The sequence below is a fragment of the Penicillium cosmopolitanum genome (assembly GCF_028827165.1).
Source record: "Penicillium cosmopolitanum strain IBT 29677 chromosome Unknown utg000009l:1.0-9042332.0:1.0-9050551.0, whole genome shotgun sequence".
NCBI classification, from domain to species: domain Eukaryota; kingdom Fungi; phylum Ascomycota; class Eurotiomycetes; order Eurotiales; family Aspergillaceae; genus Penicillium; species Penicillium cosmopolitanum.
This window is the reverse complement of record NW_026622679.1, coordinates 3,653,371-3,679,180: the sequence shown is the minus strand read 5'-3', so window position 1 is coordinate 3,679,180 and position 25,810 is coordinate 3,653,371. Positions and strand designations below refer to the sequence as shown.

At 49.2% G+C, this 25,810-nt stretch overlaps 11 protein-coding genes across 11 annotated transcripts; 4 read left to right on the top strand and 7 right to left on the bottom strand.

Moving 5' to 3' along the window:
- Positions 1 to 581: 581 nt before the first annotated feature.
- N7509_009495 (uncharacterized protein) lies at positions 582 to 1,866 on the top strand (the record flags this gene model as incomplete). The annotated part of the gene is made up of 3 exons (XM_056634132.1): positions 582 to 1,089; positions 1,297 to 1,654; positions 1,755 to 1,866. The coding sequence occupies 3 exons, from the start codon at positions 582 to 584 to the stop codon at positions 1,864 to 1,866; spliced, it is 978 nt and encodes a 325-aa protein (XP_056484752.1).
- Positions 1,867 to 2,335: 469 nt separating this feature from the next.
- N7509_009494 (uncharacterized protein) lies at positions 2,336 to 2,974 on the bottom strand (the record flags this gene model as incomplete). Its single annotated transcript, XM_056634131.1, has 1 exon — positions 2,336 to 2,974. The coding sequence occupies one exon, from the start codon at positions 2,972 to 2,974 to the stop codon at positions 2,336 to 2,338; it is 639 nt and encodes a 212-aa protein (XP_056484751.1).
- A 1,069-nt stretch (positions 2,975 to 4,043) lies between these two features.
- On the top strand, positions 4,044 to 5,200 carry N7509_009493 (uncharacterized protein; the record flags this gene model as incomplete). Its single annotated transcript, XM_056634130.1, is given in 4 exon segments — positions 4,044 to 4,259; positions 4,347 to 4,667; positions 4,734 to 4,937; positions 4,949 to 5,200. 4 exon segments carry the CDS (start codon positions 4,044 to 4,046, stop codon positions 5,198 to 5,200), a joined length of 993 nt encoding a protein of 330 aa, XP_056484750.1.
- A 670-nt stretch (positions 5,201 to 5,870) lies between these two features.
- Positions 5,871 to 6,362, bottom strand: N7509_009492 (uncharacterized protein; the record flags this gene model as incomplete). Its single annotated transcript, XM_056634129.1, has 1 exon — positions 5,871 to 6,362. One exon carries the CDS (start codon positions 6,360 to 6,362, stop codon positions 5,871 to 5,873), a length of 492 nt encoding a protein of 163 aa, XP_056484749.1.
- Positions 6,363 to 6,530: 168 nt separating this feature from the next.
- On the bottom strand, positions 6,531 to 8,468 carry N7509_009491 (DUF803 domain membrane protein; the record flags this gene model as incomplete). The annotated part of the gene is made up of 2 exons (XM_056634128.1): positions 6,531 to 7,631; positions 7,707 to 8,468. 2 exons carry the CDS (start codon positions 8,466 to 8,468, stop codon positions 6,531 to 6,533), a joined length of 1,863 nt encoding a protein of 620 aa, XP_056484748.1.
- An 849-nt stretch (positions 8,469 to 9,317) lies between these two features.
- N7509_009490 (putative Patatin-like serine hydrolase) lies at positions 9,318 to 13,752 on the bottom strand (the record flags this gene model as incomplete). The annotated part of the gene is made up of 5 exons (XM_056634127.1): positions 9,318 to 10,590; positions 10,658 to 11,258; positions 11,323 to 11,361; positions 12,415 to 13,666; positions 13,738 to 13,752. 5 exons carry the CDS (start codon positions 13,750 to 13,752, stop codon positions 9,318 to 9,320), a joined length of 3,180 nt encoding a protein of 1,059 aa, XP_056484747.1.
- Positions 13,753 to 14,182: 430 nt separating this feature from the next.
- On the bottom strand, positions 14,183 to 16,019 carry N7509_009489 (serine hydroxymethyltransferase; the record flags this gene model as incomplete). Its single annotated transcript, XM_056634126.1, is given in 6 exon segments — positions 14,183 to 15,214; positions 15,231 to 15,328; positions 15,382 to 15,519; positions 15,572 to 15,665; positions 15,759 to 15,804; positions 15,877 to 16,019. The coding sequence occupies 6 exon segments, from the start codon at positions 16,017 to 16,019 to the stop codon at positions 14,183 to 14,185; spliced, it is 1,551 nt and encodes a 516-aa protein (XP_056484746.1).
- Positions 16,020 to 18,504: 2,485 nt separating this feature from the next.
- Positions 18,505 to 19,228, top strand: N7509_009488 (putative GPI anchored protein; the record flags this gene model as incomplete). Its single annotated transcript, XM_056634125.1, has 3 exons — positions 18,505 to 18,648; positions 18,845 to 18,924; positions 19,000 to 19,228. The coding sequence occupies 3 exons, from the start codon at positions 18,505 to 18,507 to the stop codon at positions 19,226 to 19,228; spliced, it is 453 nt and encodes a 150-aa protein (XP_056484745.1).
- A 1,804-nt stretch (positions 19,229 to 21,032) lies between these two features.
- On the top strand, positions 21,033 to 22,219 carry N7509_009487 (ABC transporter substrate-binding protein; the record flags this gene model as incomplete). The annotated part of the gene is made up of 3 exons (XM_056634124.1): positions 21,033 to 21,204; positions 21,253 to 21,534; positions 21,594 to 22,219. 3 exons carry the CDS (start codon positions 21,033 to 21,035, stop codon positions 22,217 to 22,219), a joined length of 1,080 nt encoding a protein of 359 aa, XP_056484744.1.
- A 1,189-nt stretch (positions 22,220 to 23,408) lies between these two features.
- N7509_009486 (flavin-containing monooxygenase) lies at positions 23,409 to 24,463 on the bottom strand (the record flags this gene model as incomplete). The annotated part of the gene is made up of 3 exons (XM_056634123.1): positions 23,409 to 23,611; positions 23,712 to 23,869; positions 23,940 to 24,463. The coding sequence occupies 3 exons, from the start codon at positions 24,461 to 24,463 to the stop codon at positions 23,409 to 23,411; spliced, it is 885 nt and encodes a 294-aa protein (XP_056484743.1).
- Positions 24,464 to 24,914: 451 nt separating this feature from the next.
- N7509_009485 (uncharacterized protein) lies at positions 24,915 to 25,619 on the bottom strand (the record flags this gene model as incomplete). The annotated part of the gene is made up of 1 exon (XM_056634122.1): positions 24,915 to 25,619. The coding sequence occupies one exon, from the start codon at positions 25,617 to 25,619 to the stop codon at positions 24,915 to 24,917; it is 705 nt and encodes a 234-aa protein (XP_056484742.1).
- Between the last annotated feature and the right edge of the window lie 191 nt (positions 25,620 to 25,810).

Sequence of the window (25,810 nt, the reverse complement as noted above, 5' to 3'; positions counted from 1 at the left end):
GGGTTTTTTCAGCTTATGGTCCTCATATACAGTCCCCTATAGGTACTCTTCTTCAAGTTGTTTCTCAAAATATATATGACCAACTCTTGCCCAGTGGAACTCACCACATAAGCATTAAATCCATCTATCAACATTACTGCCAGTACGCACAGCACATTCAAGGATAAAAAGCCAAAATTTACATGCAAATAGCTTCGGATAACCCATTTCCTCCTACAAAGACATGAATCTCTACATGCCAACGGTTGCCACGTGACTGACCAACCCTATCCCAAAACGGCAAAATCCAAACACGTCAACCACGGTTCAATTTCTCACCACGCCAACGTCATTCAACATCGACAAAGCGACACTCGACGAAAAGAAAAATTCCTCCGTCAACAAGAACCACTCCCGCCCACAAATGCAGTGACCACAAATGAAACACCGCGACGCGCGCAATCCGCCAAAAAATCAAACCAAATAAGAAAAGAAGCAGAATCCAGCGCCTTCCCCACCACCGAAACTGCAGAACTTGAAACATCGCAGCGCCAGCGACTTGACTGGGGCATGAGCCAGCGGCCGGCCAACAACCAACGCCAATGGCGCCCTCCAAACCTAAGCAGCTGACCCTCCAAAATGCCAATATCTACGATAACTCGGTCTCACACTCAACAGGCCACCAAGTAGCCGATAACCCGTACTCAAACACAACCGCATGGCGCGACACGCGAGCAGAAAAACTCCGGAACCAGTACCGTACTGGAAACTGTCTTCCGCGAAGCTCGGGGGAGCGGGAACGAGATCAGCTCAGCTGTGGGACTGGGACTGGTGCTGGTGCTTTTGACGGGACACTGGGACCTGATTCACCAGAGACAGATGCTGGAGCCGGACGCCAGCCTGCACAGACATCTTCCAGGCCGAGACCCGGTGGCGAATATCGATGGGTTTCGGATGCGGAGGCCAAGCGCTCGCAAATGGGTGTTCGGGATATTCGGAGCTTTATGGGGGTTAATAAACGCAAGGCGGATGATAAAGTGCATTGGACGGAGAAGAAGTTGAAGTGGGTTCATCCTGTGGAGGAAGAATTGAAGAAGAAGAGGCAAGAGAGTGATAGAGATGGAGATAGCGATAGAGGTATCTCGACAGGAAGGCTGGGGGTGGAGGGCATGTCTTTGCCCGAGGATACGCATGGATCTTTATCTTCATATGCATCAACGCCTGCGTCCGCTTCTACATCTGCTTCTACTTCCGAGTCTGCATCCACACCCGCATCCGCACCTGCATCATCATCAAAAATAAACCTCGAACTCGCAGAGCCGACACCGACACTATCTACCCCGAAAGACGAAAACAAAAACCAAACCCCTAACCCGAATCCTAATCCCAACCCCGGCCCTAAATCTGAATGCAAATCCACTCTCCTAACCGGAACATCAATCTACATAAACGGCACAACCCTCCCACAAATCTCCGATCACAAACTAAAACACCTCCTCGTCGCGCACGGCGCCAACGTCGCATCCTTCATGGCGCGGAAGGGCGTAACACACATTATCGTCGCGGCACCGGGAACAACAGGCGCCGGTGCGGGCGGTGGTCTCGCGGCGAGGAAATTGCAGATGGAAATTTCTAGGGGTGGGTGGAAGGGGGTTAGGGTTGTTGGGGTTGAGTGGTATGTTTCTCCTCTCTCTGTATAAACCTTTCCAGTATCCATTAATATGGATGCTGGTCTGGATTAACGTTGTGCTGTGTGCTAACTTTTATAAAACCAGGGCACTGGAAAGTATCAAGGCAGGAAAACGGCTTGCGGAGTCGAAATTCTCTGTTTTGAATATCGCGCCTAAGGGGCAGAGGAGTGTTGCTGGGTTTTTTGGCAGTGCTTGATTCTGCTTGATGCATTATTTCACTCCCCCTTTTTTTCAATCTTCTGTTCGCATCAGCATGGCGTTCGTTACATGGGTACATTACATATTGCATGGCATAGCGTTGGCAGGATTTTAGTTCCTGGTTTGGCTGGGTACCCTGGAGTTCAAGATGTGATAAACCTAACTTAATTTAAGTGACAAAATCGTATCTCTTACCTTTCCTCACTCTGTACCATTTATGCTTAATATAGCGCTACCTAGATATCTAAGCACCAAATACCACCTGGGCATCCAACACGTCAAATGCCAATAATCGTGCCAAGAAGCTTTAAGGCCCTCAACTAATACCCCGTAATCTATAGATGACTAGTACCTCGGTACACCAAGGCTCGGAGGAAGTATGCGCATTGATCTGTAGTATAAAACCAATAGAGAATCCAACTTGACCCTGAAAAGCTTTGGAACATGAAAACCGGAAAGTGCAGAGGCTATTTTGTCGCAGTAATAGCCTTCTGAATCTTTTCCTTCAAATCAGGAATCTCGTGATCATCATCTATTCTCAACCCTTTGATCAACCTTGCCAAAAGGGCATAAATCCCAATAACAATCAGCACTTCCACGACCATATCAGCGCCAAGTATCTCGATACTTTCCTGAATTGTTTTCTCTTCATTAGTATACGTGGCTAATTGCTCATCCACGAGCCGAAGTAGAATCTTATCTCGATCGGTCCACGGGCCCTGACTTTTATCCTGAATTGCTTCTGTGGGACACGCAATAGAGTCGATTTTCGCTTGAGGCATGCCGTAAACTTCAGCCACCGGAAGATTCACATCGTACTCGTACTTTGCTTTGAGAACCGAAGCCGTTCGTAACACAATCAACTGCCAGTCAAGTGTTGGGAGACCGCGCTGAGTGCCATCGAAGCAGGAACCAATCAGGCCGAGCAGGTGCGGTGCAAGACCATGGGAGTGTGATATAGTCATAAGGATGTTGCGGCGGAAAGGCAAGATATTCAGTTTATCACGCAGTGTGGGTGGGAGGTCGTCGACATTCGGATAGGGTATGAGGCAGGTTTTGCGGAATGGATCCGAGTCATTATTATTATTCTCGTAATTCGCGTCCATCTTTTCTTGTACTCGGTAGCAGGATGGCGAGGGTTTAGAATAGTATAAAGGGGTGATAGTAAGTTCAAGCTGCTTGCTTTCGAAATAAAGAAAAAGGAAAGGATTAGGGAGACATCATCTAAATCTTCAATTTTATATTTAAAAGCGTGGGGCCAACCTTGGCATGTGGTGCTGGCCCATTCTCACTTTCAAGTTCCGATTGCCACACACCACCTTGGAAGGCTCACGTTACACAAGAGGCCGAGCGCATACCACTTTTACGCAACAGCGCCCCATTACCTGGGAAGAGTAGATCCAAGCCCTCTAGAATGCTTGCCAAAAAGGAATACATGCATAATGTATTCATCTCAATAGAATCAATCAACAAGGGTCTGTGCAAGCACACCAAATTTCTCAGCACGCGTAAAATGACGTCGAATATCAGGTCATATGTAACTAGTAGCCAGCCCAGAGGATAGATATTAGTTTCTGGACATTAGATTCAGTGCATTTCTATGTTGAAGTTATCTTATCTTTTTCATGAAGTTGACGTAGTAGTTCGGAATGCTTCCCAACAGAAAGATAGCTAACGGACTGATAATTAAGGCGTATGACATGGAAGATGGAGGTTGGACAGAAGACTTAGTAATTTTGTCAATCAGGTCAAGAACAGAACTTCTCTTATGTCATTGGAAAATCCAATATGCTAATAATAACACAAAACAAGCAGGAAAAGCGATAGCCATGACCTCCGAGTTGGGAGGTACATAGTGACCGTGACGTTTTGAAACTTAGAATACTATATTTCGTAGCGAATGAATCATGTCTCCATCCCGCCGATATATTAAATTTGAACTACGTTAGGAAACTGATATCCTCCAAATCAGGGCACTATAAAGTTAAACTTAGCACAGACATAGGCCGCTATCTGTTGTTACACATCATCATTATAAACACGTCATGTTTTTGGAAGCTTTGGGGAATATGTTCAATATAAAAGAAGAACATAACTTGAAACCAGGAGTGATCTTAAACAATATACCCGACCCTGACTTCTATCTGTGAAATCTTTACATCAACCACATTCAAAATGGATCATGACGATACTAAGTTGAACAGCCAGTCACTTCGTGACCTCAAGATGATGTGGCCAAAGTACAATATATCAGTGACCGTCAAAATGCACGGATTAAACTCGGAACTGGTTGATCTTCTCTGGAATACCCTGCCATATCGCGCTCTCCAGACACATGCTTTGGTTACAGGTGACCACTTATACCATCTTGTTCCATCAGAGCCCTTGATTGTAAGTTTCATCATTCATTTTATTTTACCTTGCCAGCCACGCTGTAACTTCCCGAAAACTAATTTCAAATAGTATACCAATCCCCAGTATAAAGCTGCTGATCGAGCAAAGGAACCTGATGGAACCGTTTTTCTTTCCAAGTTCCAGCACTTGGCCGTCAAATATGGCCAAGTAACGGAGCATCACCCCGCAGCCCCTTGCGGCAATGTCATTCCCAAGGACCTAGAGAAGTTACGCCAGCTTGGAAAAGAGGTTTGGAAAAGTCAACTTGAAAAGAAAGAGCCCACTGAAGTGGTAGTTTGGGATGCTTCGGGTCCCGAGCCCAGATCTGAAGACCTATCACTTCGCCTCCAGCGCACTGGGGTCACGGAAGAGGTCAAAAGCATTGTCCAAGAAATTCATAATGAGGTAAGCTCCATAACCAAGGGTTGTGTTTCCCTGTCCCCATTTCATTCTAAATTAAATTATACATAGATGGACAAATCTTGGTCTGGAATATCCGACAATGTCAACGCAATACACCGCGGCCAAGCACCAGACCACCCAGGATCTAAAAGCTCCTACTTTGCCGCAATGCTCTTCGCAAATAGTGAGGTTCGGACACTGGGCTATTACGTCTTAGACAATATCCTCAAAATAGCCGCAACGCACCCAGAATTCGACCTTGGACATTTGGTCGTTCTTTACAGAGAACTTGTTTCCGCCCGGCCGAGTTTCTAGGATACGTCGGCACTGAATTCCTACGCGATAGTCACAGAAAGATTGACGAGCTCGTTAAATGCAAGGTTGAGACAAACGCTAATCAGGAGGAGGCGCGGGAAGATTTGCTCGCCATGGTGAGTGTTTTGGCTCAGTATATCAATCTCCTCAATGCCCAGAATTTGCTTTTATTTCCTTGGAAGCATACGCTCGAGTATCCTATTCCCGGGTCGTCAGATTGAACACTATGTGCCTAGGTGGGTTATGTTCGTGGGTTTGTGTGATTATGTGGCATTCAGTGGCGCGATGACATAAGGGTTATGGAAAGAAGACGAAACCCGGTTGTCATGGATGGGGACGGATAGTCACGGAGATGGCCAATGTATAGTGGCAGTTACAATCTAACATGGGGTTTCAAATTTTTGCAACACCACTGTACGGCTCCATGATCATTTCGAGTTCATATAGTACTATGGAGACTAGCAAATTGCAAAACAACAGTCACTGTAATGAAACCGTTCTATTCTATGTATTACTTTGGTAATATTACTAGTAATTCATAATTTCAGATAACCATCATCCATAATTCTCATTATCATCACTGGCATCTAACATCATCTTGACATGATGCCTGCCATTCATATATGTACAAAACAAGCGCGCTGACCCATTCACCACAGCCACGCAAAAAAACTCAACATCACATCACATCCCATTTCCATAATTCCATTCCACATTCAGTGGAAATAGTGTCACGCACTAATAGTACACGCATAGATCGAAGAAAAAAAATCAAATAATCCCAAACGCCATCGCCATTGCAGATGCATCAAATACAAACAAATAAAGAAATATGTCAAAAGAACTTGAAAACGGCCGCACAAAATGCTAGATTGAGGCTTGACCTTGACTCTAACCGCGTCCTTGTCCCGGTCTGCTGCGCTCTTCATAAGTCGAGCCATCATCGCTACTAGCTTCAGACATATGTCTGCGCCAACCACTTTGTTGACGGGCGAGACTGGTAGGACGGGCATTCTGAGCGTTATCATTGTGACCGTGATCATGATCATCTGGAGACGAAATCGACGCGACGCGGAGATCAGACGAATCAGACGAAGTAGATCTCACGCCTGCTTCTCCAGCAGCGGGCTCCTCTCTATCCGGCAGAGGGGGGGAGGGGATTTGGGTGGCGGTGTGTCGAGAAAGAAGATTGTGAGGGAGGGGGGGCGCGAGCATGAGCATTAGAGGAAGAATTGGTTCGTGTGCGTGATCGTTGGCCGCGGGGGTATTGCCAGCCGTCGTGGTCAGGACCCGTTCCCGATCCCATTCGCTCTGGAGAGGTGGAGGCTTGATGAGGAGGTAGGTAGTATGGGTTTGAGGAATTTCCCTGGGCGTAGAATGCATGGTGGTCTTCGTAGGGTGGGAAGGCTGCTGTGGACATGCTGGAGACTGAGTCGCCGTGGGGTCGACTGGCTGGGATAGGGCCAGGAGGGGGGTAGGGCAAGGGTCGGTGCAGAGGCAGAGCCACGGGCAGGGAGAGGGGCCATATGCCGGGTTTCGCTGATTTCGGATTCACTGCTGGACCAGCGCTCTAGTTTCTCGCCGAGGGTTTCCCCGGTTTCGGGATGGGCGGTGCGTGAGTCGCCCTTTACTGAGACCGAGTTGTTCTTCTTCTGTGGCTGTTCGGCGGAGGTCGCCGCCTGGAACGATCTGCGATCTGCGGAGGATACCACGGGGTGGACTGGCGGAGCGCTTAGGGGAGGGTTCACGGTGTTGTCCTATCATCCGGCTGACCATGTTGTTGAAAGAGAATTGGCGGCGGGCACTACCTGGTCGTGAGTCGGTGCCTTCGTCACCTTTTTCATCGGCCCAGGAGATTGATCGGGGGGTGTCGCTGCGCTCGCGGCCTATGCGGTGCGTTGGAAGTTGGAGTCCTCCCTGGTCAGCGCCGTGATACTCGGTATCAGTGAGGCCGCCACTCATGTGTTTCTCGTTCTCTTCTTGCTCGTTCAACGGGGTCCAGTGAGGGTGGAGAACACTTGAAGTCCGAGATCGGACATCACTAAAGAATGAGCGGCCGCTTTGCTTTGTGGTAGGTCGGGTTTCGTCTTCATCCTCGTGGTTTGGGAACCGAGACATGCCTAGTGGCGGCAGCTGCTGTCTAATTGACGGGGAGCGGGGAGTATGCGGTCGAGACATTGTTGGGCCTTCGCCGACAACAGTCCTGCGGCGGCGAATACCATCCCATTCGATGATCTCATTGTCACCGGGCGGCTTGAGGAAATCTTCATGCTTCTCGTGAACATATCGCTTGGCCTCGTCGGCCTCTGCGGTGCGGCGGGTGGTCGATATACGGCGAATGATAGACGCCGCACCGCGGATGGAGTCTGCTTTGGGCTCATACTCGGGCTCTTCCTGAGTAGCAACCTCGCGAATCTGATCCAGGTCACCCTTGAACACAGCGGCATCAGGAACGTCCTTGGCAGACTTGGACAGTTGCAACAGAACAACGCCAGCACAGATCTGCAAGAATCCCATGATTACGGTGGTAATCTGGATCGCGGTGCCCTTGAAACCCTGGAACAGGACGGCAGAAGTCACAATGGTCGCGGTGGTGAACATGACGTAGTAAGTAGGGGTGACGAGAGCGGCGTTGAATATATTCAAAGCTTTCTGTAAATAAAGCGTGGTTAGCAAAACAAGAACTCAGGTCATCGTAATCATCGCCATCACCAGAGTCGAACGTACATTGAGATAGATAATCTCCGTAAGGAGAGTCCCAACAACAAACACAAACAAGACATAAAGAAACCACTGCTTAAACTGCGGTTCACCATTAATCTGAGCGAGAATAGCGGAACCCAGACCCTGCGTCGCAACGACACTCAACCCACCAACCAAACTGCAAATGCCAATATAAACAAACATGCTCTGCTTCGCATATCTCGGCGCAACCCAAACAGCCGTAACCAGGGCCCCGACCAGAATCACACCAGCATACGTCAAAAAGCCCGGCGTAATGACAAAATGCTGCATCTCCTGGATATTGCTAACGGAGGACTGTTCAGGTGCATTCATCGCAATAACAACGGAACCGATAATGCAAGAGAAACAGCCAACCTTGCCGACGAAACTGAGTCGCTCTTTCAAGAAAATCGCCGACAGAATCGTGGTTATCACGACGGATAGGGCACCCAGCGGCGTAACCAGGATAGCATCGACAAAGGCGTATGCGACAAAGTTACAGATCTCTCCGAGGATCATCAGGGTCATTCCGCACCACCACCAGAAATTCTTCAGATATCCGTATCCCTCGCCGGCTTCCTCGTTGTATTTCACGTTGGCCTTTAGAAGGCCGATTTTCTTGATGACGAAGGATATTCCGATGAAGACGCCTGATGCGACGGCTAGGCAGATTCCGATCACTTTGTAGACGGGTGGGCGGCCGCTGGAGTCGGCGCGGGCGAGGAGTGTCGAGGCGTGCGCCATGGTATATTCGTGGGTGTCCATGATGGGTGGGGAAAAGAAGAGAAAGAGAAAGAGAAAGGGGAAAATAAAAAAGATCACCGGCCAGCAGTGGGTGTCGCTGGGATGGAGTCGTCCGAAGACGTTACTCGGCGACTAATGAGACACTCCGGTTCAGGCCACTGTGTTGTACGGCGTATCGCCTGAGAGGTAAGCACCGAGTGATTGGATGATTTGTGAGAGGTAAGAGAGGGGAAGTAAGACAGCGAAAATAGCGACAATATTGCTGAATAGATGGTGAATGCGATGCGACAGGAGGAATGCTGATCAGGAATTCTTCTGGAAGAGCCACGAGGAGAAAAACAAGGCGGGGGCGAAAGATCAACACTCGATGTCAGTGGCTGTGGACGTGCGACAGGGGGGATTGGTGGGAGGAATTGTAGAGTTCAAGGTAGTTTGAAAAGAAAGGAGAGAAAGAACCGAAATAACTAAAATAAAACAGGCGCAGAGCTGAACAGGAGATTAGCGACTCTAGAATAGGGGAAGGGGAGAAAACAAAGTGGCTGGGCCTGTGGGGAAGTGGGAAGTGCGAGTGGGGCGATGCGATGCGATGAGATGTCAATGTCAGGGGAGATGCACGACTACTTTAAATTAGGGGATTAGGGGTACGGAGTACTTAAAGAGTATTTGTTCATTACTGTATACCTGATCATAACTCGTCACTCATTCCCCCATCCTTTCTCCTCAAATAAAGGGTATCCAGCAGGAAAGTAGAAAGTAGAACTAGAACTAAAACAGACCCAACAAAATGAGAAAAATGCCTAACTAAACGAAAAAAGAAACTCATAGCCAAGACCCTATTCATGTCTTGGCCTCCCATGACGGCATCACCCTTCACCCCACGTGGTAGCTTGGCTTTCGTTGGCGGTTGACCACCGGTGGTGCCTCATCAACAGGGTACGGCGGTCGGACCTTGCCACTCGATAAATGAGGTGACGGTTGAGAGAAGAGCGGCGCTGGCATCGACACTCCCCCGTTATCATCGGTCGATGGGTACGGGATAGGCGTCTTGGGTGGTACGGGAGGAGGCATCCCATTGAGCGCGGAGAATTGCTCGGCGCTATGATGCGGGGAGCTCTGCTGTTGCGACGAAGGCCGAGAGTACTCGTGGCTCGGGCGGAAACTACTAACCTCGCCACTGGAGTGTCGAGTCGGAGACGTCGGCATGTGATTGTGGTTGTGGTTGTGGTTGTTACTGTTATCCTGAGGTGTGGGATGAACTGGGAGTGAGTCGTCGCCCGGTGGTGCTGTTACCGTGACGCTGGTCGGGATCCGGGGCGAGCCATGGGTAGGTGGGCGGGGAAAATGATCCAGCGGTACAGGCTCGGCGGGTAGCTCAACGGCGAACTGGTTCGAGGGCGGCGGTACCGTGTACTCCTCGGCGTGGGTTGAGACGGAGATCTCCTCGCGCTCGAGGTCAAACGACATGTCATCCCGATCTCCGCCCGCCGCCGCGTGTGCAGCCATGCGCTTGTTCATGCGCTCGATCTTGGCAAAGCGGACGCTCGAATCGAGGATCTGCTTCTTGACCTCCGGTCGGGAGAGGTATCGTCGGGTGTTGGTGCTGATATCCGCCAGTCGGTTCCACTCGTTCATGCCGAATTCTCCAACGCCCACCTCGACATTGAGACGGCAGTAGACGTCCTTACTGACGTGGCGCTTAGCAAGAATGTCTCGCAGCATTTGCTGGTGAATATCTTCGCAACCCTCGATCTTCGTGATAAGTCGTCGCCGCGCCTCGGCAAATGTACCCAGCGCATCGCCAAAGAAATCCTCCCACCATTCATGTTGTCGGTTATTGGTTCCTGACGGCCGTCTACCGGTACCGATACTAACGAAAACCCCAACCTCTCGACCAGGCCACTCGTTGACAACTGCCTCCTCGAGAATCTGTGGTGCCGGATTGTAGGTTCCGGGGCCCTCGTCGATAAAGTTATGTTGTCCAATTCGGATTGGCTTGAAAGCAAGACCAGTGGCCGATGTAGCACGGCCGGCTTGCCAAATCGTACAGTCAAACTCGGGCGGGGGTTCACGGCGGGAGTCGTAGGAACGTAGAAGCACCGCAGGCGAATTCTTCGGGGTGCCCTTATAGAGAGCCGTAACGGCACTAGTATAAAAGGGTTAGCGAGTTTCGATTCCTCACCCTGGCCAAATGCCGATGCACCAAAACTCACGTTTTCGTCCGATTTTCCCGATTATCATATAGCAACGCCTCCGGATTCCCCCAGCGCAAACCATTCAGAAAAGTAGAGCCTCTTGGATTATTGTTCTGCGCCTGAGAATATGACTGGCCCGAAGTACTGAAACTTCCTCTGCTCACCGAGCGCTGCGGAACAGAGTTGGGAGGACTATATGGAAGACTCGCCATGGAGGATCTGGGGTCGGTGTTGTTATTGTTGGTGTTGCCGGGCATATCATTCCCCTCCGCCTCCCACACCGTATGTTCGCGCACGCATTCCCGAATCGCCTCTTCCAGCTTCGAGGCCTTGAATAAAGTCGAGCGATAGGGGATACCGGCGATTGTCTTATCGGTTTCGAAAACTTTGCGAGTCATGCGGACGTAGACCTCTTTACAGGTTTCGAGGTCCAGGCGGAGCCGGCCGAGCATGATGGCGATCAAACCGCCCGTGCCAGTACCCGCGATCAAGTCGAAATGATCGCAGGGTTTAGGGATCTGGTCGCGACGAGGCGGTTTGCCCTCGCACTCGACATAGGTTCGGTACATAAGTTCCTGAAGAATAATGAGCATGGAGTAGCCGCGGACACCGCCTCCATCTATTTCATTGTCAGCGTTGCTCAGCTCCGAGGGGGAGAGGGGGGGAGCCATGGATGCGCTTACCGAGGGAGAGGATCCGTAACGGCGGACCCTTGGTGGTGTCTTTGCGACGTAAATTCACCTCGTCCATTGTGGCGGCGGGGGTTGTGTGTTTGAGAGAACGAGGTTGTCTTCAACTTTTTTTTTGGTTTGCTCCTGCAGCCAGCGGCAACCTTACCCGCGCGGGGCTGAGCGGCGCCTTATGCAGCGAGGTCGCGGACGCCTGACCGGTCCGATCAGAGGTCTTCTGGCGGCGTGACACTGGTGACACCACACGCGGTCAAATGCGGCGCTGGTTGGGGATGTGTGATGGAGTCCACGGGAGAGTTTGGTATACAGTCGAGTTCCGAATAGGCAGCGGCGTAAGATCGATTGGAGGGGCGCGGCTTGGCCTGGCAAGCCACAATTCGGTGCAGTTCAGCGGATGAAAGCGCAAGCAATTCTTCTTGCCGTATGTACTTCGAGTCTTTTCTCAGGCAGATCTGAATGAAGAGCAAGCTCACAATCAAATCGAATCAGAAGAAAAAGAATGTAATGTTATTCTTGGAAACCGAATCCACCGGGGCTTCCATGGAACAAGCTGGGTCAGGTGACGAGTGGCGGTGCGAAGAATCTGACGTAATTGTGGCTGTGTGAGTCAACTGTGGGCTGCCCTGCATATTACATTGACAGTGGATTTTTCTGGAAGGCGAAGAAAGATGATGATTTGTGTGGAAGAGAGTGGATGGATGCAGGTTCACCTATAATAGGGCTGAAAAAGGGTCCAGGGATCCGCTCGGTACATTGCCAGCTGAAAAAGTAGCAGCTTGGGCATTTGTCTATGTCTACTTATGCCATGTATAACGATGACTAAAGTCATGAATGATTTTCTTTCTCCATACAATACATAATTCAAATCAAGGCCGTACTGAATATCATAAATGCTTAGTGAGAATTGGTCAGGCACAATTGTAACTTTTTCCAGCCTGCTGCCCTGCTCTGTTCCGCCCTGCCGTCAGGCACTAATTAGTGAGACCGGGCCAATCTAGTAGAGACACCATCAGCCATGAACCACCATTCAACCGATTCCACAAATAACATGAACCCAAGAGAAACACAAACACAAACACGACTCACCTAGCACCGAACGTTCCGCACCCCGCGCCACCACCTCAACCACATCACCCACCCTAACCTCCTCCCCATCAAACCCACGATCCAAAAACGAATACCGCCCAAACACAGGACTAAACCTCGCCCCACGATCCACCCTCCGATCCTTCATTAACTTCTTCAACACAGTCCCGGACTCACCATCCCCCATCCGCCCCGTCCGATAATCCACATTAAGACTTTGACACCGAACACAATTCCCCGTCAACAATAACCGAATCCGATTCGACCCAATAGCCAACTCCGTCCAAAAGTCCTCTTCAAACGCAGACTCCGCGCCAGATATAACAATATTCGGCCGGAACTTCGTTCGATCCATCTCTTCGCCGGCTGGTAATCTCCCCGAGACATTATTCACCGAAGTCTCGGATATAACGAGAAACGGCGCACAGTCGGCGAATGTAATTCGGTCTTCGTATTTGGTTGTGCGAAGGCTTTTTCCAAAAATGTAAATCATAATACTACCCGCTAGCGCCAATGCAGTTGTCACTATACCGGCTAGAATAACCATTGATGTCGACATAGAATCGTAAGTGTTGTTAGTAGCGATCCCATGCTCAAATTGCCCAACAACATACGACACCCCAGAAACACCAATCGCAAGAGCACAAATCGGGACAAGCAATTTCTCCAAAACAGACGGTCCAGTCCCACTGCCTACTGACTCTAACCCCGCCAACAAATCTTCATACCGCGCCCATCCACCTTTCTTCTTCTTCCCGTTATTCTTGGCTTTAGCCGGTGCCAGAGTCCCCAATACCCCACGAGTATTGACACCCAAATAAGCCAGGACAACTGGGTATCCGAAACACTCACTGAACCAGTCATTATAAGCGGAACCCATATTATACCCCGTCGTCGGGCTTTGGTGCATCGTAACCGTGAAGCGGGATAGAGAGTCCACGTTTGGTTCGAGGGGGATTTCTAAGTATTTCGTTTCGCTTGGTCTGGATCCTTCTGCGTGAGGAGGAGGGTGATATGTAACCCTTACTCGACCTTCATCTTCTGCAGTTGGCATGTCCAGGGCTGTTTCGAAGAGGGCCATTTCGGGGAAGTGTGGGACATGCATATTCTTTAGGGTTCCTTTGCCTTTGCCATCTTCCCCGTCCTCGACTTTGAGGAGCATGAAGCGTCGGTCATATTCTAGGCCGAGCGGTGATAGGACGCCCTCGGTTACGGGCGTTGCTCGTAGGGACTTGATGGGGTATACGTAGAGCTGTTTGGGATGTCGGGATTAGTTAGGTCCCATGGTAGATGGAGGTATGAGGCGGGGTTGTTTGGACGTACCTGACTGATCTGCATAGCGGCGATCGTATTATGCTGTACTAGTCTGCCGAATTTAAATGGCAATTCCAGCTGAGTCTCTAGTCTGTGGAGAATGAATATTTACACGACTTGTAGATAACTTGAAGGAACTCAATACAACCTTAGGAATTGAGGGGGTCTGTCGGTCTTGATTCCGTGATCGGCAGCGGCTACCGGCAGCGCACCCGAGGCCCTCGTGTTCCCAATGACATCATTACGGACTGTATCGCTAAAGATAGTCAGATAAGGGAATATTTTGCGATAATTCAAAGCAGAGTAGTAGTACGGATATTCAAATACCATTGAATTAGTATTGATGGCTGGCTTGTTTAAGAGTATCAATGAAATATTGTCAATCCTATTCGTGTTGAATCATGCTGGGAAATATACATAAAGTAAAAGAAAAACGTCAAGAAAGGTCTACAATCTACTGATCCTTAGCCCAAGGCAGACTGAATGTGCCCACCCAGTCCTCCACCTCCTGGCGGAGAAGTACAATCTCTGAAATCTCCTCACCCTCACCCAGATACTCGTGGAACGCCTTGACAGTACCGGGGTTCTTGGCACCGCGGGCCTGCGCCTGCTCCCGCGCAGCCTTGTCCAGCTTCTGTGTCAGGATAACAGCGCGGTCGACAATCTCCGCAACACGGCGGAAATCCTCGGGCTGGAAGCCACGAGACGTCATGGCGGGGGTACCCAGACGAAGACCGCCGGGCTTGAGAGCGGACTTGTCACCGGGCACGGTGTTCTTGTTACTGGCGACACCGCACAGCTCGAGAACACGCTCGACACGGGCACCGTCGACACCACGGTTCTTCAGGTCAACAAGGACCAGGTGGTTGTCGGTGCCACCGGAGACGATGTTATATCCGAGACCACCGTTGCTGGTGGACTCGCCCAGGCGCTCGGCCAGGGCTGCGGAGTTGGCAAGGACGGTCTTCTGGTATTCCTGGAACTCGGAAGACTGCGCCTGCTTGAGGGCCACGGCCAGCGCGGTGATAGTGTGGTTGTGGGGGCCGCCCTGGTGGCCGGGGAAGACCGAGGCGTTGATGGGGTTCTCCAAATCGTACATCTCCTTGTTGCCCTTCTTGTCGGTGCGACGGAGACCCTTGCGGTAGAAGATCATGGCACCACGGGGACCACGCAGAGACTTGTGGGTGGTGGTGGTGACGATATCAGAGTATGGGAAGGGCGAAGGGAGGACATCGGCGGCCACGAGACCGGAGATGTGTGCCATATCGGTCAAGAGGTAAGCGCCAACATTGTCGGCAATAGCGCGCATGCGAGGGTAGTCAACCAGACGGCTGTAGGCGGAGGTACCGGCGACAATCAATTTAGGGCGGTACAGGAGAGCCTGCTTCTCCAGAGCATCATAGTCGATCAGACCGGTGGACTCATCCAGGCGGTAGGGTAGGGTCTCGAAGTATTTAGAGATGGCAGAGATCTTCTTGGTAGGGGTCTGGTAGCCGTGCGACAGGTGGCCACCGTGGGGGGAGATCCAGACCCATCAGGCGATCGTGAGTGTTGAGCACGGCGGAGTAGGCCATGAGGTTAGCGGGAGAGCCGGAGAGAGCTGGGAATCTGGTTAATACTCTGTTCCAAGGGATGAGGGACGAATTGACATACGCTGAACGTTGACACCCCATTCCTCGGGGTTGAGACGGAAAGTCTCAAGCGCACGCTGCTGGCACAGACGCTCCGAGGCATCAATGTGTTCATTACCACCATAGTAACGGGCTCCGGGGTATCCCTCCGAGTACTTGTCTATCATGCGATTAGGATCCGCTTATCTGTCGGGAGCCGGGAAACCACCTACTCTGCATAACACTGCCGAGGGCATCGAGAACGGCTTGGGATGTGAAGTTCTCAGAGGGGATCAGGTTGATGAAGTGCTGCTGACGGGTTTTCTCCTGCGATTGATATTAGCATGTTGCCGTTGCCGTTGATGTGGTCGTGCGGCGCGGCGGTTGCCCGGCGCTGTGAAGCTCGATTGCATGACGTACCTTCTCCAGGATGCTGAACACGGTGGGGTCGGAGTCCTTCAGAGAGCTAGCGAGAAGCTGTAGATAATATTAGAATGGTCCAATTCGTACTCCAATCGCCCATTGACACGATTCTCACCTTTTGCTGCGCATCGCGGCTGGTGGAGGATACTCCCGCACGAGGGGGACGGATCTGGCGACGAAGGCACGGGGGGCCGCAACCACAGGGCGGGCACCCGCCAGAGAGAGACGGGCAAGACGCCCACAGCGAGAGAGAGACATTCTACACGAACACAAACAGTAACGATTCCGACAAAATCCACGCGGATAGAAAAGTCGGCCGGGGTACGTTTTATATCGTGGAACCCGGCGGTCGCACCTTCCCCGTTACCCGCGGAAAGCGGAAAAGGACACTATTCCTAAAGGGGTAGTCACTTGCTGAGTCACCCTGATAAGTCATCTATATGTCACCTGATTTCCCCTGGTCCGTGCCCGCCGCGGAAAGTTTTAAGCGCACAATCCCTCAGCCTCCTTTCTCTTCTTTACACAACTAAATCCAAGATGAAGAGTTGGCGTCCAATCTGTATCAGCACTCGTCGGTGTTGGCCCTCTGGGCCGACGTTGGACGGGCGCTGCTGAGAGGTCCCGCGCCCCGTCACCATCCTTTAGGGATCAGTTTTTGTCTGATTGGAGGTTGTGTTGCTGTTGCTTGAACTCAGCTTCAGCTTGGATAATGAGGATAGCGGAGATGACACAGAAGGAGATGGGGAGATGGAAGGGACAGCGAGAGAGCTCTGGTCTTGAGCAATTAATTGTCTTGATTGACATCAAGTTTCTCTTGAGCGATCATCGATGATCCTCCAAGACGTTGGCCTGCTTCACGCGTCCCATTCCGCCCCGCCCCGACCCGACCGTGTCACTCCCAGTAAATCCAGATCTCTATAGTCACCTCTTTGTTGACAGGCGCATTCAATTAAATTATTTGCAACATCCCAAAATATTACCTACTAGTAGCTTGTAGCTGTACTACTACCGTCTCCGTTGCAAGAAGAGAATACTAGGAGTTGTCCTGTTCGGTTCAAGTTGCTCTTATCTCTATCGTGAGGCCATACGGTATGGGCGGTGAGAGTGGACGCAGTCCGAGTCGCGAGTCTATCAATTCTTTTGTCAGGATTGGTTTCTGGGGACCAGCCCTGTAGTAATAGTAAGCTTCAACTTGAAGCTTTAAGGTTATGTCCGTGATTCTTGGTTGCTCTGGTCGGTCTTAACCTTGGATGGAGTTCATGGCGAATTGAGTTACTGGGAGATACTAGGAGTGGTGGTACTAGTATCAGTTCAGGTGCCCAGGTGTTTCCCTATCGGTCGTTCTAAATATATTTCGGAGAACGTCCCCGACCGAATTCGAGTTCCTCGCCAAGACCGCGAAACAAGAACAGTTACCTGGCTAGGAATAACGTGAAACTGAGTTTATGTTCACTCTAAAATAGGTATTTGATGTAGATCGTATATGGACAGGCGATATTGAATTTTGATCACGAGGTAAATCACTTCTATCTACGCCATACACAGTACTGGAATGGACTATTCGCAACAATGAGACAATAATGTCCGGCGCTTACATCTGATTTCAGTAAATCTCACCATTTTTTCTAGCATACAGTTAGCTCCGATGACCCAAAAACAGGTCGATCCTAGACCTAACCTCAAACACGCTATAAGACTATGATCTCTCGTCAATTCACGGCATCGGGGGCTTACCTACAACAGGCAGGAATAGAACTGCACGTGGTACAGCTACAGCTAGACAGCGCATCGGTCAACCGGGGATATCATAATAAAGCCCTCACATAAACTGACGATTCCCATCGTCATCTTTTAGTCGTCCCTTGCGGAGGTCTAATTACACCTCTCCCCATGTCGCAGACTGGAACCCCACCGACCCTGCATCCAGCCCTTGCGACCGATCATGTCCATGCCAGTGTGAACGATGGAAATCCTTGATCTTAATCAGCACGGCCCAATCATAGTACTTTAGGCTAGGTAAAAATCATCAGGCTCCACTGTAGAAATGAGCTTCATGGGGTCAGACTGGACGGTGGCACAAAAATGGTGTTTTATATACATAGTAGCAGAAGTATCTTAGTATGAGAACATACTCAAAGCAATAAGCTATACCTTTCAGCTATGCATACTCGTATACATACTTCTTCTATGACGAATCAGTGTCAACACAGTACTGTCTGTGTACTCGTAGAGTATTCACTTGGGCATGACGAATCCAGACCCTCTAAGTCCCCTCCAAGACCATCCAGACAAAGCCCTAGCATCCACTGCGGCCCAAGCGGGTAAAGATCCCCGGACCACACAAACCGGTTCGTGGGCGTGTGCCGAAGGGAATGTCTCTTGTGATTGGACTTGACTGCAGACATGGGGCTGAATAGTGGAAATAAGCCCATCAACAGCAGTTAATTTCCCATACTGCCACCACCGCCCCTTTTTTCTCATTTTCTCCTGCGCTAGTGGCCCCGGGTACCTGAGAGTGGCCCATGGTCCTGACTCCCCTAAGTCCCGTCCCAAGTTCACCCTATTATAAACCTCTGCGCCCCCGTCTTCTTCCCCTTCCTCGTTCTCCATCCACATTCTCTTGCCCATCCCGGTTCTTCTTGACCGATTACATTCTTTAAACACCTCCAGTCACTCTTTAGACTTTTGTCGGATCTTTTCAAGGAACATTCCTCGATCAACTTTATCTCCCAAACCATTCAAAATGCGTTTCTCCATTGCTACCGCTGTTACCCTGGCCGCTGGTGCCTTCGCTGGTGTTGTCACTGAGACTGTCACCGACTACACCACCTTCTGCCCCGAGGCTACCTCCATTGTCCACGGCGGCTCGACCTACAGCGTCTCTACTGTACGTTTTTTCGTCCGATTTTCTATCGATTTTCTATCAATGTTTTCGCATCAATTCCGTGTTTGGATGTCACCCCGGGTGATGATGAGAGATGAGATGTAATGAATCATCCATCGCATCATCCGGGACGACCACCAACATCCCAATCCTATATCCACCCATCGCTCTTCATCGAACATAACTAACTCCTCAACAGCCCGGAAGCGTCACTCTGACCGGTTCTTTCACTGTCACCCGTCCCCTCGTGACCCAGACCGTCACCCAGTGCAACAAGTGGTAAGCATCCAGCCTCATCAAGATCAAAATAATGATCACCACCAACCTCAAAAACAAAACTAACATCCAATCCAGCACTTCCTCCGCTGTCCCCACCTCCCCCGCTGCCTCCTCCAGCGTCCCGGCCTCCGCCTCGACCCCCTACGTCCCCTCGGGCGCCGATGCCACTGGTGTCCCCGCTGCCTCCGGCTCCGGTTCCACCCCCGCTCCCTCCCAGCCCGCCTTCAACGCTGGTGCCATGAACGCCGCTGGCGCTGGTGCCGGTCTGGCCGCCGTCCTCGGTGCCGCCGTTCTGCTGCTGTAAACCCCTTCACTTCCAATGCGAATCTGAATGTGTTTTCGGTGCGTTTTGAGCGCTAGCGCATCGACGGTGTTGGCAATTTCCCGCCAACTATCTCCATCCCGTTCACACGGGGTGGACTGGTTGTACTGGGTCGCTGTTGACACCAGGCGTTGACGGCCAGGGTTAAGGGTCTCGTTTTTTTCTCTTTTTTCTTGATATCTTATTCACTTACTGATTACGCTTTGCGTATGTTTATGTCTATTTTTTGATTAGATAATACATAATAAACCCGTCTGGGTTGCTTATGTCTTTATTTTCGTTGTTTGTGTTGACATACTGCCTGGACATAACGTTTCTTTGATTCATTTGATGACTACAATTCTTCTTTACTGAATACCTCACTTTCTTGTAGCTGTTGTCGTAGAAAGAGCATAGTCGTAGGGCATGATCAACTCTATGCTATCATGTTAGCTGGGCTCCGCTACCTCTATTTCCGCTCTTATCATTTAGCCCTTTAATCCATCCCAGTTACTAGAGGGTAGGATCACCGGTGGCATCGGGCCATGATCGTCACGAATTCCCACTCAACTACCGTACAAGAGCAGATACCCAACTATATTCCCCCTTCTATAAAAAGGAGTCAGGCTCTGCTTAACCGAGTCTTCTTCTAATGCTATACCCAGCATCTCGGTCTGACTGCCTGAGGCACCCGGCCCAACATGACTTGCGTGTATACAGCGGGCTGAGGCTGTGATCGTCAAATTTGTCTCAAGACAACGTCCTACCACTACCGTAGAATTGAAGAATAATAGGCAATCCTTCAAAGAAAGTCGTTAAAGTTGGGTACACTTCTACCAGGGCTGCCAAGCATGACTCACACTTGATGAGAAATTGGAAGCCGCAGTTCTTTTTCGAGATCCCCTGATTTCCTGTTGTTCTTCCTACTCTTCAACCCCAAGCCTTATATTTTCCCCAAGAATGCCCTCATCGCAGTTAATGCCCAAATCTGAATGCAACTCTGGTAGGGTATTGCTTCCCCTGGAGACAATTTCGCACACTTCATCAGGGAGATATGAGACAAATATTTTGGGAGTGAGCTGTAACTACTAATAAACTAGAAGGGCAGTCCACCTCCCAGCCTAGCCTTTGTAGTACTAATGATATACCCTCTCCGAATGAGAATTGGTCATGAACCCAATTATAATAACTACGGGCATAATCTCGCACGGGTAGTATTGATCAGCGGTGTGAATGTCCAAGAATAGTAATTAGTAACCATACTCAACTGTGGCTATGTTGCAACCTAGACTTGGCAAATCTTAGGGCGAATAGTATGACCCGGAGTGAAAAAAATGCAGAAACATCAAGATAAACGTTGTAGTTTTGAATATAACTGAGAAGGAGAAAGCATGGACCTAGCGGGCGCTATCTAGATGGTGTCGGGTGAGGCGTTTGATTCAGATAACATTGCTCAGCATGTCTGAATTTTGACGAAAAACGGATGCTCGAATAGTCAGCTTAGATTAAGCTTGTTTCACGAGACTATTCTTGCAGGGTAATAAAGTATTGTAGCCTATCCAGAGTGGGTCGATGTCTCGGATCGCGCCATACTTCCACGGCTTCCTTTGGTCTTATTGGGTAAAGATCAACTTTTCGTGCCAGAACTATGGGTTCGGGCAGTAAGGAGGTTTGGTAATCGGCGCGGAACTGTACCGTTGTTATTATCCTTTATAATTCTCCTGTATCTGTTGTCCGAAGACTGGTTAATTCAGCGCATCATCCGGCCATTTTGTCTACTTGCAGGAACTTTGTACTTTTGTCCGATATGAAAACTGCAATCTCTCTTTGGGGCTTCCTCGGCCTAGCTGCCGCAATATTGCCGGAATGGAACTCTTTCCCAGGACACTCTCCTGCCACTGAAAACCGTTCACTGGACCAAATCTACGCCGCTGCCAAGAGAGAACATGGTAGCCTCGTTGTTCTTTGGGGAGGAGATGGTGCGTATTATAAAATACGTATAAAGAACCAAAGCTGACATGATGTAGATGTGAGCCAGGGCCAATCTACCATCGATGCATGGAAAGCCCGTTTCCCGGATATCGAGCTAAACCTCACTGTGGATGTCTCGAAATATCACGATAGCCGCGTCAATCGCCAGTTTCAACGTACCGGGTCTGCTGGCGCTGATATTGCAGTCTTGCAAACCCTCCATGACTATCCTCGTTGGAAGAAGGAGGGTAGACTGTACCCCTATAAACCGGCTCATTGGGAGGATATCTGGTCAACTATCAGAGATCCTGATGCTGCATTTGTGCCATATTTCATCTGTAAGCAAGACCGCACGGAATATCTTTATACTTTGCTTGCTAATCCCAATTTATGCTAGTCAACTTCGGGAGTCTTGTCTACAACCCCAAGCTCCTCGAGAAATCCAATGTTCCGTCAACATGGAAGGAATTTACTCGCCCAGAGTGGAAGAATAAGCTCGTTCTGACTTACCCCAATGACGATGATGCTGTGCTCTATCTCTTCTCTATAATCATCAACCAATACGGCTGGGAATGGTTTGATGCCCTCCTCCAACAGAATGTGAAATGGGTTCGTGGCACCGGTGAACCAGCAGCCGAAATCGAGCGAATGAATTCAACCCGATCTCTGTCCTTTACCACCTCCGCCGGTGGCAACCTGGACAGCATCGATCCCACGGACCCTATCATGTATTGGCCTCAAACCGGAGCCATCTTTGCGTCAACCCCCCGTCCCGAAAGTGCCAAATTGTTCATGAGCTGGCTGCTAAGCGACGAACACCAGAAGACGTTCAATGGCAGCTACCTAGTCCGAAAGGATTTGACATCTACAGCGGGAAAAGTTTGGGATCATCCTTCTTCGTCTCTCACTCAGTTTTCTACTTTCATGGAGAATCGGGAAGTCGTCGAGTGGTGGAAACTTCAGTTTGAGACTTCTATTGGAACGGCTCAGGGTGATATTGCTTTGTTGCACGGGGGAAAATAAAGGTGAATCTTTGGAACTTGAAATGCCTAGATTTTGAACTGTGAAAGGAAGGGCTGGGTCTGTATATAGAAGACACAATTTTGTATATTAGAACTTGGTAATAGCAATCGTCAGGCTTTTTGCCTAGGGCTTCTACTAGTAGGCCAGGAATATAACAGCAGCCTCAATTTTTGAACATAAATAGATCAATTTTTGCTCTTAAATTTGAGCTGGCGAAAGATATCTTGACCTATTCCCCTCGATACACGATTGAAATTCCCAGGTAAATCTAATAATAACTGCTTCCCTTTCGAGGAGACAGTAAATCATGAAGGAAATCAAATCTCCGAAAAGTTATCAAGCTGTTCCAAGTACCATGTCGGATTTGCTCCGCTTTCTCGAACAGAAAAGCCATTTCCTAGGAATTGGAAACGATTTCCCACGCATCGATATTCAAACTCGTAGTCCTCTGGACGGAATATCTCCATCATATGAAACCAGTGAATGCGACTACCGGGATGCAAAGCTGTGATAGGTCCATCAATGGTCCCATTCTTATACCACGAGCGGCAGGCTCCTGCCCAGATGGTCCGTGGCAGGAATGTGTGTGTATGTTGGGTAAATTCTTGAACTGCCTCTGTGCGGATAGTCAAGGATTTGATATTCTCAACTTGACATTTTTTCAGCATTCGTATAATATACCTCGCGACCTGTTCGGCGATGGTAAGCACGCTTCCATGGCCAATAGGTGTGTTTGGTCCCATGAACACAAAATAGTTGGGCATATCTGCAACGGCACAAGACATATAAGCAGCGGGAAGCTCTTTGTTCCACCTATCTTGCAAATTGCAACCGTCTCTACCAACAATTGGGAAACGTGGGCAAAATGAGACGTCAAACCCGGTTGCACAAATAATTGCATCCAATTCAACAATCTCTCCCGAAACCAATTCAATACCCAAGGCAGAATCTTTCGGATGTTATCTGTCACAACTCGAACATTGTCGGCACTAAGAGACTCAAGATATCCGGGGCCTGGGGTTAGTCTTCGACACCCAGCGGGAAACGTGGTTGGAATGACGGAACGGATAAGATTCTCGTTATTCTTGAGAGCACTTTTCATGTGTACGACAAGGTGCTTCTGTAGTTGCTCTGCAAGTCCATCGTTATTCACCATCTATTTCAAAATTAGTGACTTCTTCGTCAGTTTCTACGGAAGGGTATGTGGGATGCGAACCGTTCGGAAGCGAGCATTGACTTGTTCCTCTGTAGCCTTAATGAAGGAGCGATAATAATCCCTGTCTTTCTCAAAGCGCTCCATTTGCTCTGGTGTAAATTTATCCCCATCCATCTGCGCCGACTGCATGACTTCAGCCGATGCTCCCTTCAGCATCCTCTCTGTTTGGGGAGGAGCTATCCAGGTGGGTGAGCGGATAAAGTGGACAAGTTTTTCAACATCTGAATTCTCATAAGTAGTGAAGCGTGGTACGTGTGGTTTCTATCTCATACTAACCTGGTTGAATGGCGGGCACAATCTGCACTCCGGAAGATCCGTTTCCAACGACTGCGACGCGCTTCCCCTGGTAGTTGAAATTCTCTTGCCAAGCAGCGCTATGAATCAAGTCTCCATTGAAGTCCTTCAGGCCCGGTATATCTGGCCATTTCCAATTGCTGTGTCATCGTAAAAAGGTTAGCATATTGTTTATAACGAAATGATATCAAAGAAGCCAGGAGAGTCTACTTCAATATCCCAGTAGCATTCAAGAGAAAGTCGCAATAGTCCTCTATCATGACACCTGTGGCAAGGTTTTTGACTTTCAAGCTCCATTGGCTTTTGGAAGCGTCCCACCAGGCGCCAATTACTTGATGAAATGTCTTTAGCTCGGATCGCATGTCTTCCTCTTCACAGCAGCGGAGAATGTATTCCTGAATTTCTGGTCCATTGGCAGAGAACTGTGACCATCGCGGATTTGGATTCCATGTAAACTGATAGTTGTGTGATGGGTGATCACATTGGCAGCCTGGGTAGCGATTTTCATACCAAGTTCCTCCGACTTCGGGATTCTTTTCATACACAACATGATCGTAATTTGTCATTCCTTTTCTCAAGGCCCGTATCATGTTTAGTCCACTAATCCCTGCTCCCACTGTCACAATTCTAAGATGGTGCGTAGTGCCTAACGGCTGTTCGAGAACGTCGTAGGGCTTTTGGTGGCCATTTTTGTTATGGTCTAGAGCCGGAATCTGACTTGATAGGAAAGTCATGTTGAAAAGATACTCAACTATGGTGCCAAGTAAGAAAGTTATTTCAAAATTCTATTGACAAGAATACCATATATAGTTCTAGTAGAGCTTGGGAGGATTTACGTTAACTTGGGAGTTAACTTGGGAACTACAAGATTTTCCATAAATGAAGGCAGAATGCCGACTGCCGGCTGCCGTTCGGCAGTGCGTCAAACTAGTAGCCTAGTAGTAGGGAGACCTATGCGGCAAATATTACTGAACTTTGTATAGCAATGGCTATCCCTTGCCTCGGTATACCCTATCTGCATTCATATCTCTGGTCAAAGCTGAACATTTTTCTTGCGAAAACAAGATTCACTTTTTCAGAGTTATAAACTGGCAGTAGAATAATTTTAACTATAAAAATTCAAGTTTTCAGTATTTCGAGAGAAACGCCCCGCGAAAAGCAATTCATTCAATTCACAGAATAATTTTAAGATAATACACTAGGACCAAATGGCAAAATATCGGCTTCAGGTACTTCGAACAAAAATTCATCCACCTGTATGTTCCCAAAATCAAAGTTGAAAGAAAATTGTGGGGTTCCGTCTCTTGTTTCCTGCTCTTCCCCTTGCAATGATTCTGCTTCAACGGTGATAACATCAGAATATTTGCAATCTTGAGCAAGTGATTGGAGAAGATTCATCCTGGGGCTCATTTCAGGAGGAAATGGGAATAACTGTAGCGGCTCTACTGGTCGAAACTGAGCCCAGAAAATTGGATCACGAGTCTCGGAAGATGCCAAGTTGTTTGACCCGAGAGAGGGTCTTGAGATAAGCTCGTCGTCGGGTGTTGATAAAACGGACCGATGAAGACGATCAATGTTATTGATAATGAGTTGAGTGCTTGGCGATGTATGTGTCATCTCGTGAAGAATGAGGCGCAGCATGTCCAACTCTTCATGGTGCAGAGCCGCATTCTCCGGCAGCTTAACCATGGCATGAACCAGAGGAACCCCAGCTACCATGCAATACCAATTGTTGATTGGGAGAAGACGGGGAATCTCATTTCGGTAGTAAATCTCCTTCAGAAGTTGCAGTGTGCAGGATGCAGCAACCATAGAGACCTTGAGAGATGTCAAGCCAAGATGCGGACTCTCAATCAGGCGATAGAATAGAATAATACATGTGAAATACATTATATGTAGCTCAGATGCGTCTCGTCTATAAGGTGAACGAGTTGGCGGTAGATCCGGTGTATAGAGTTGTAGATGCCGAGGGAGTTCGTTGATCCATTTTTTCAAATACTCGCCAATATGAGTCGCTTCTTCCAGAATTGAAGATTGATAGCGACCGTGCTGAGCATCTGATAATTTCCCTAAAATAATGC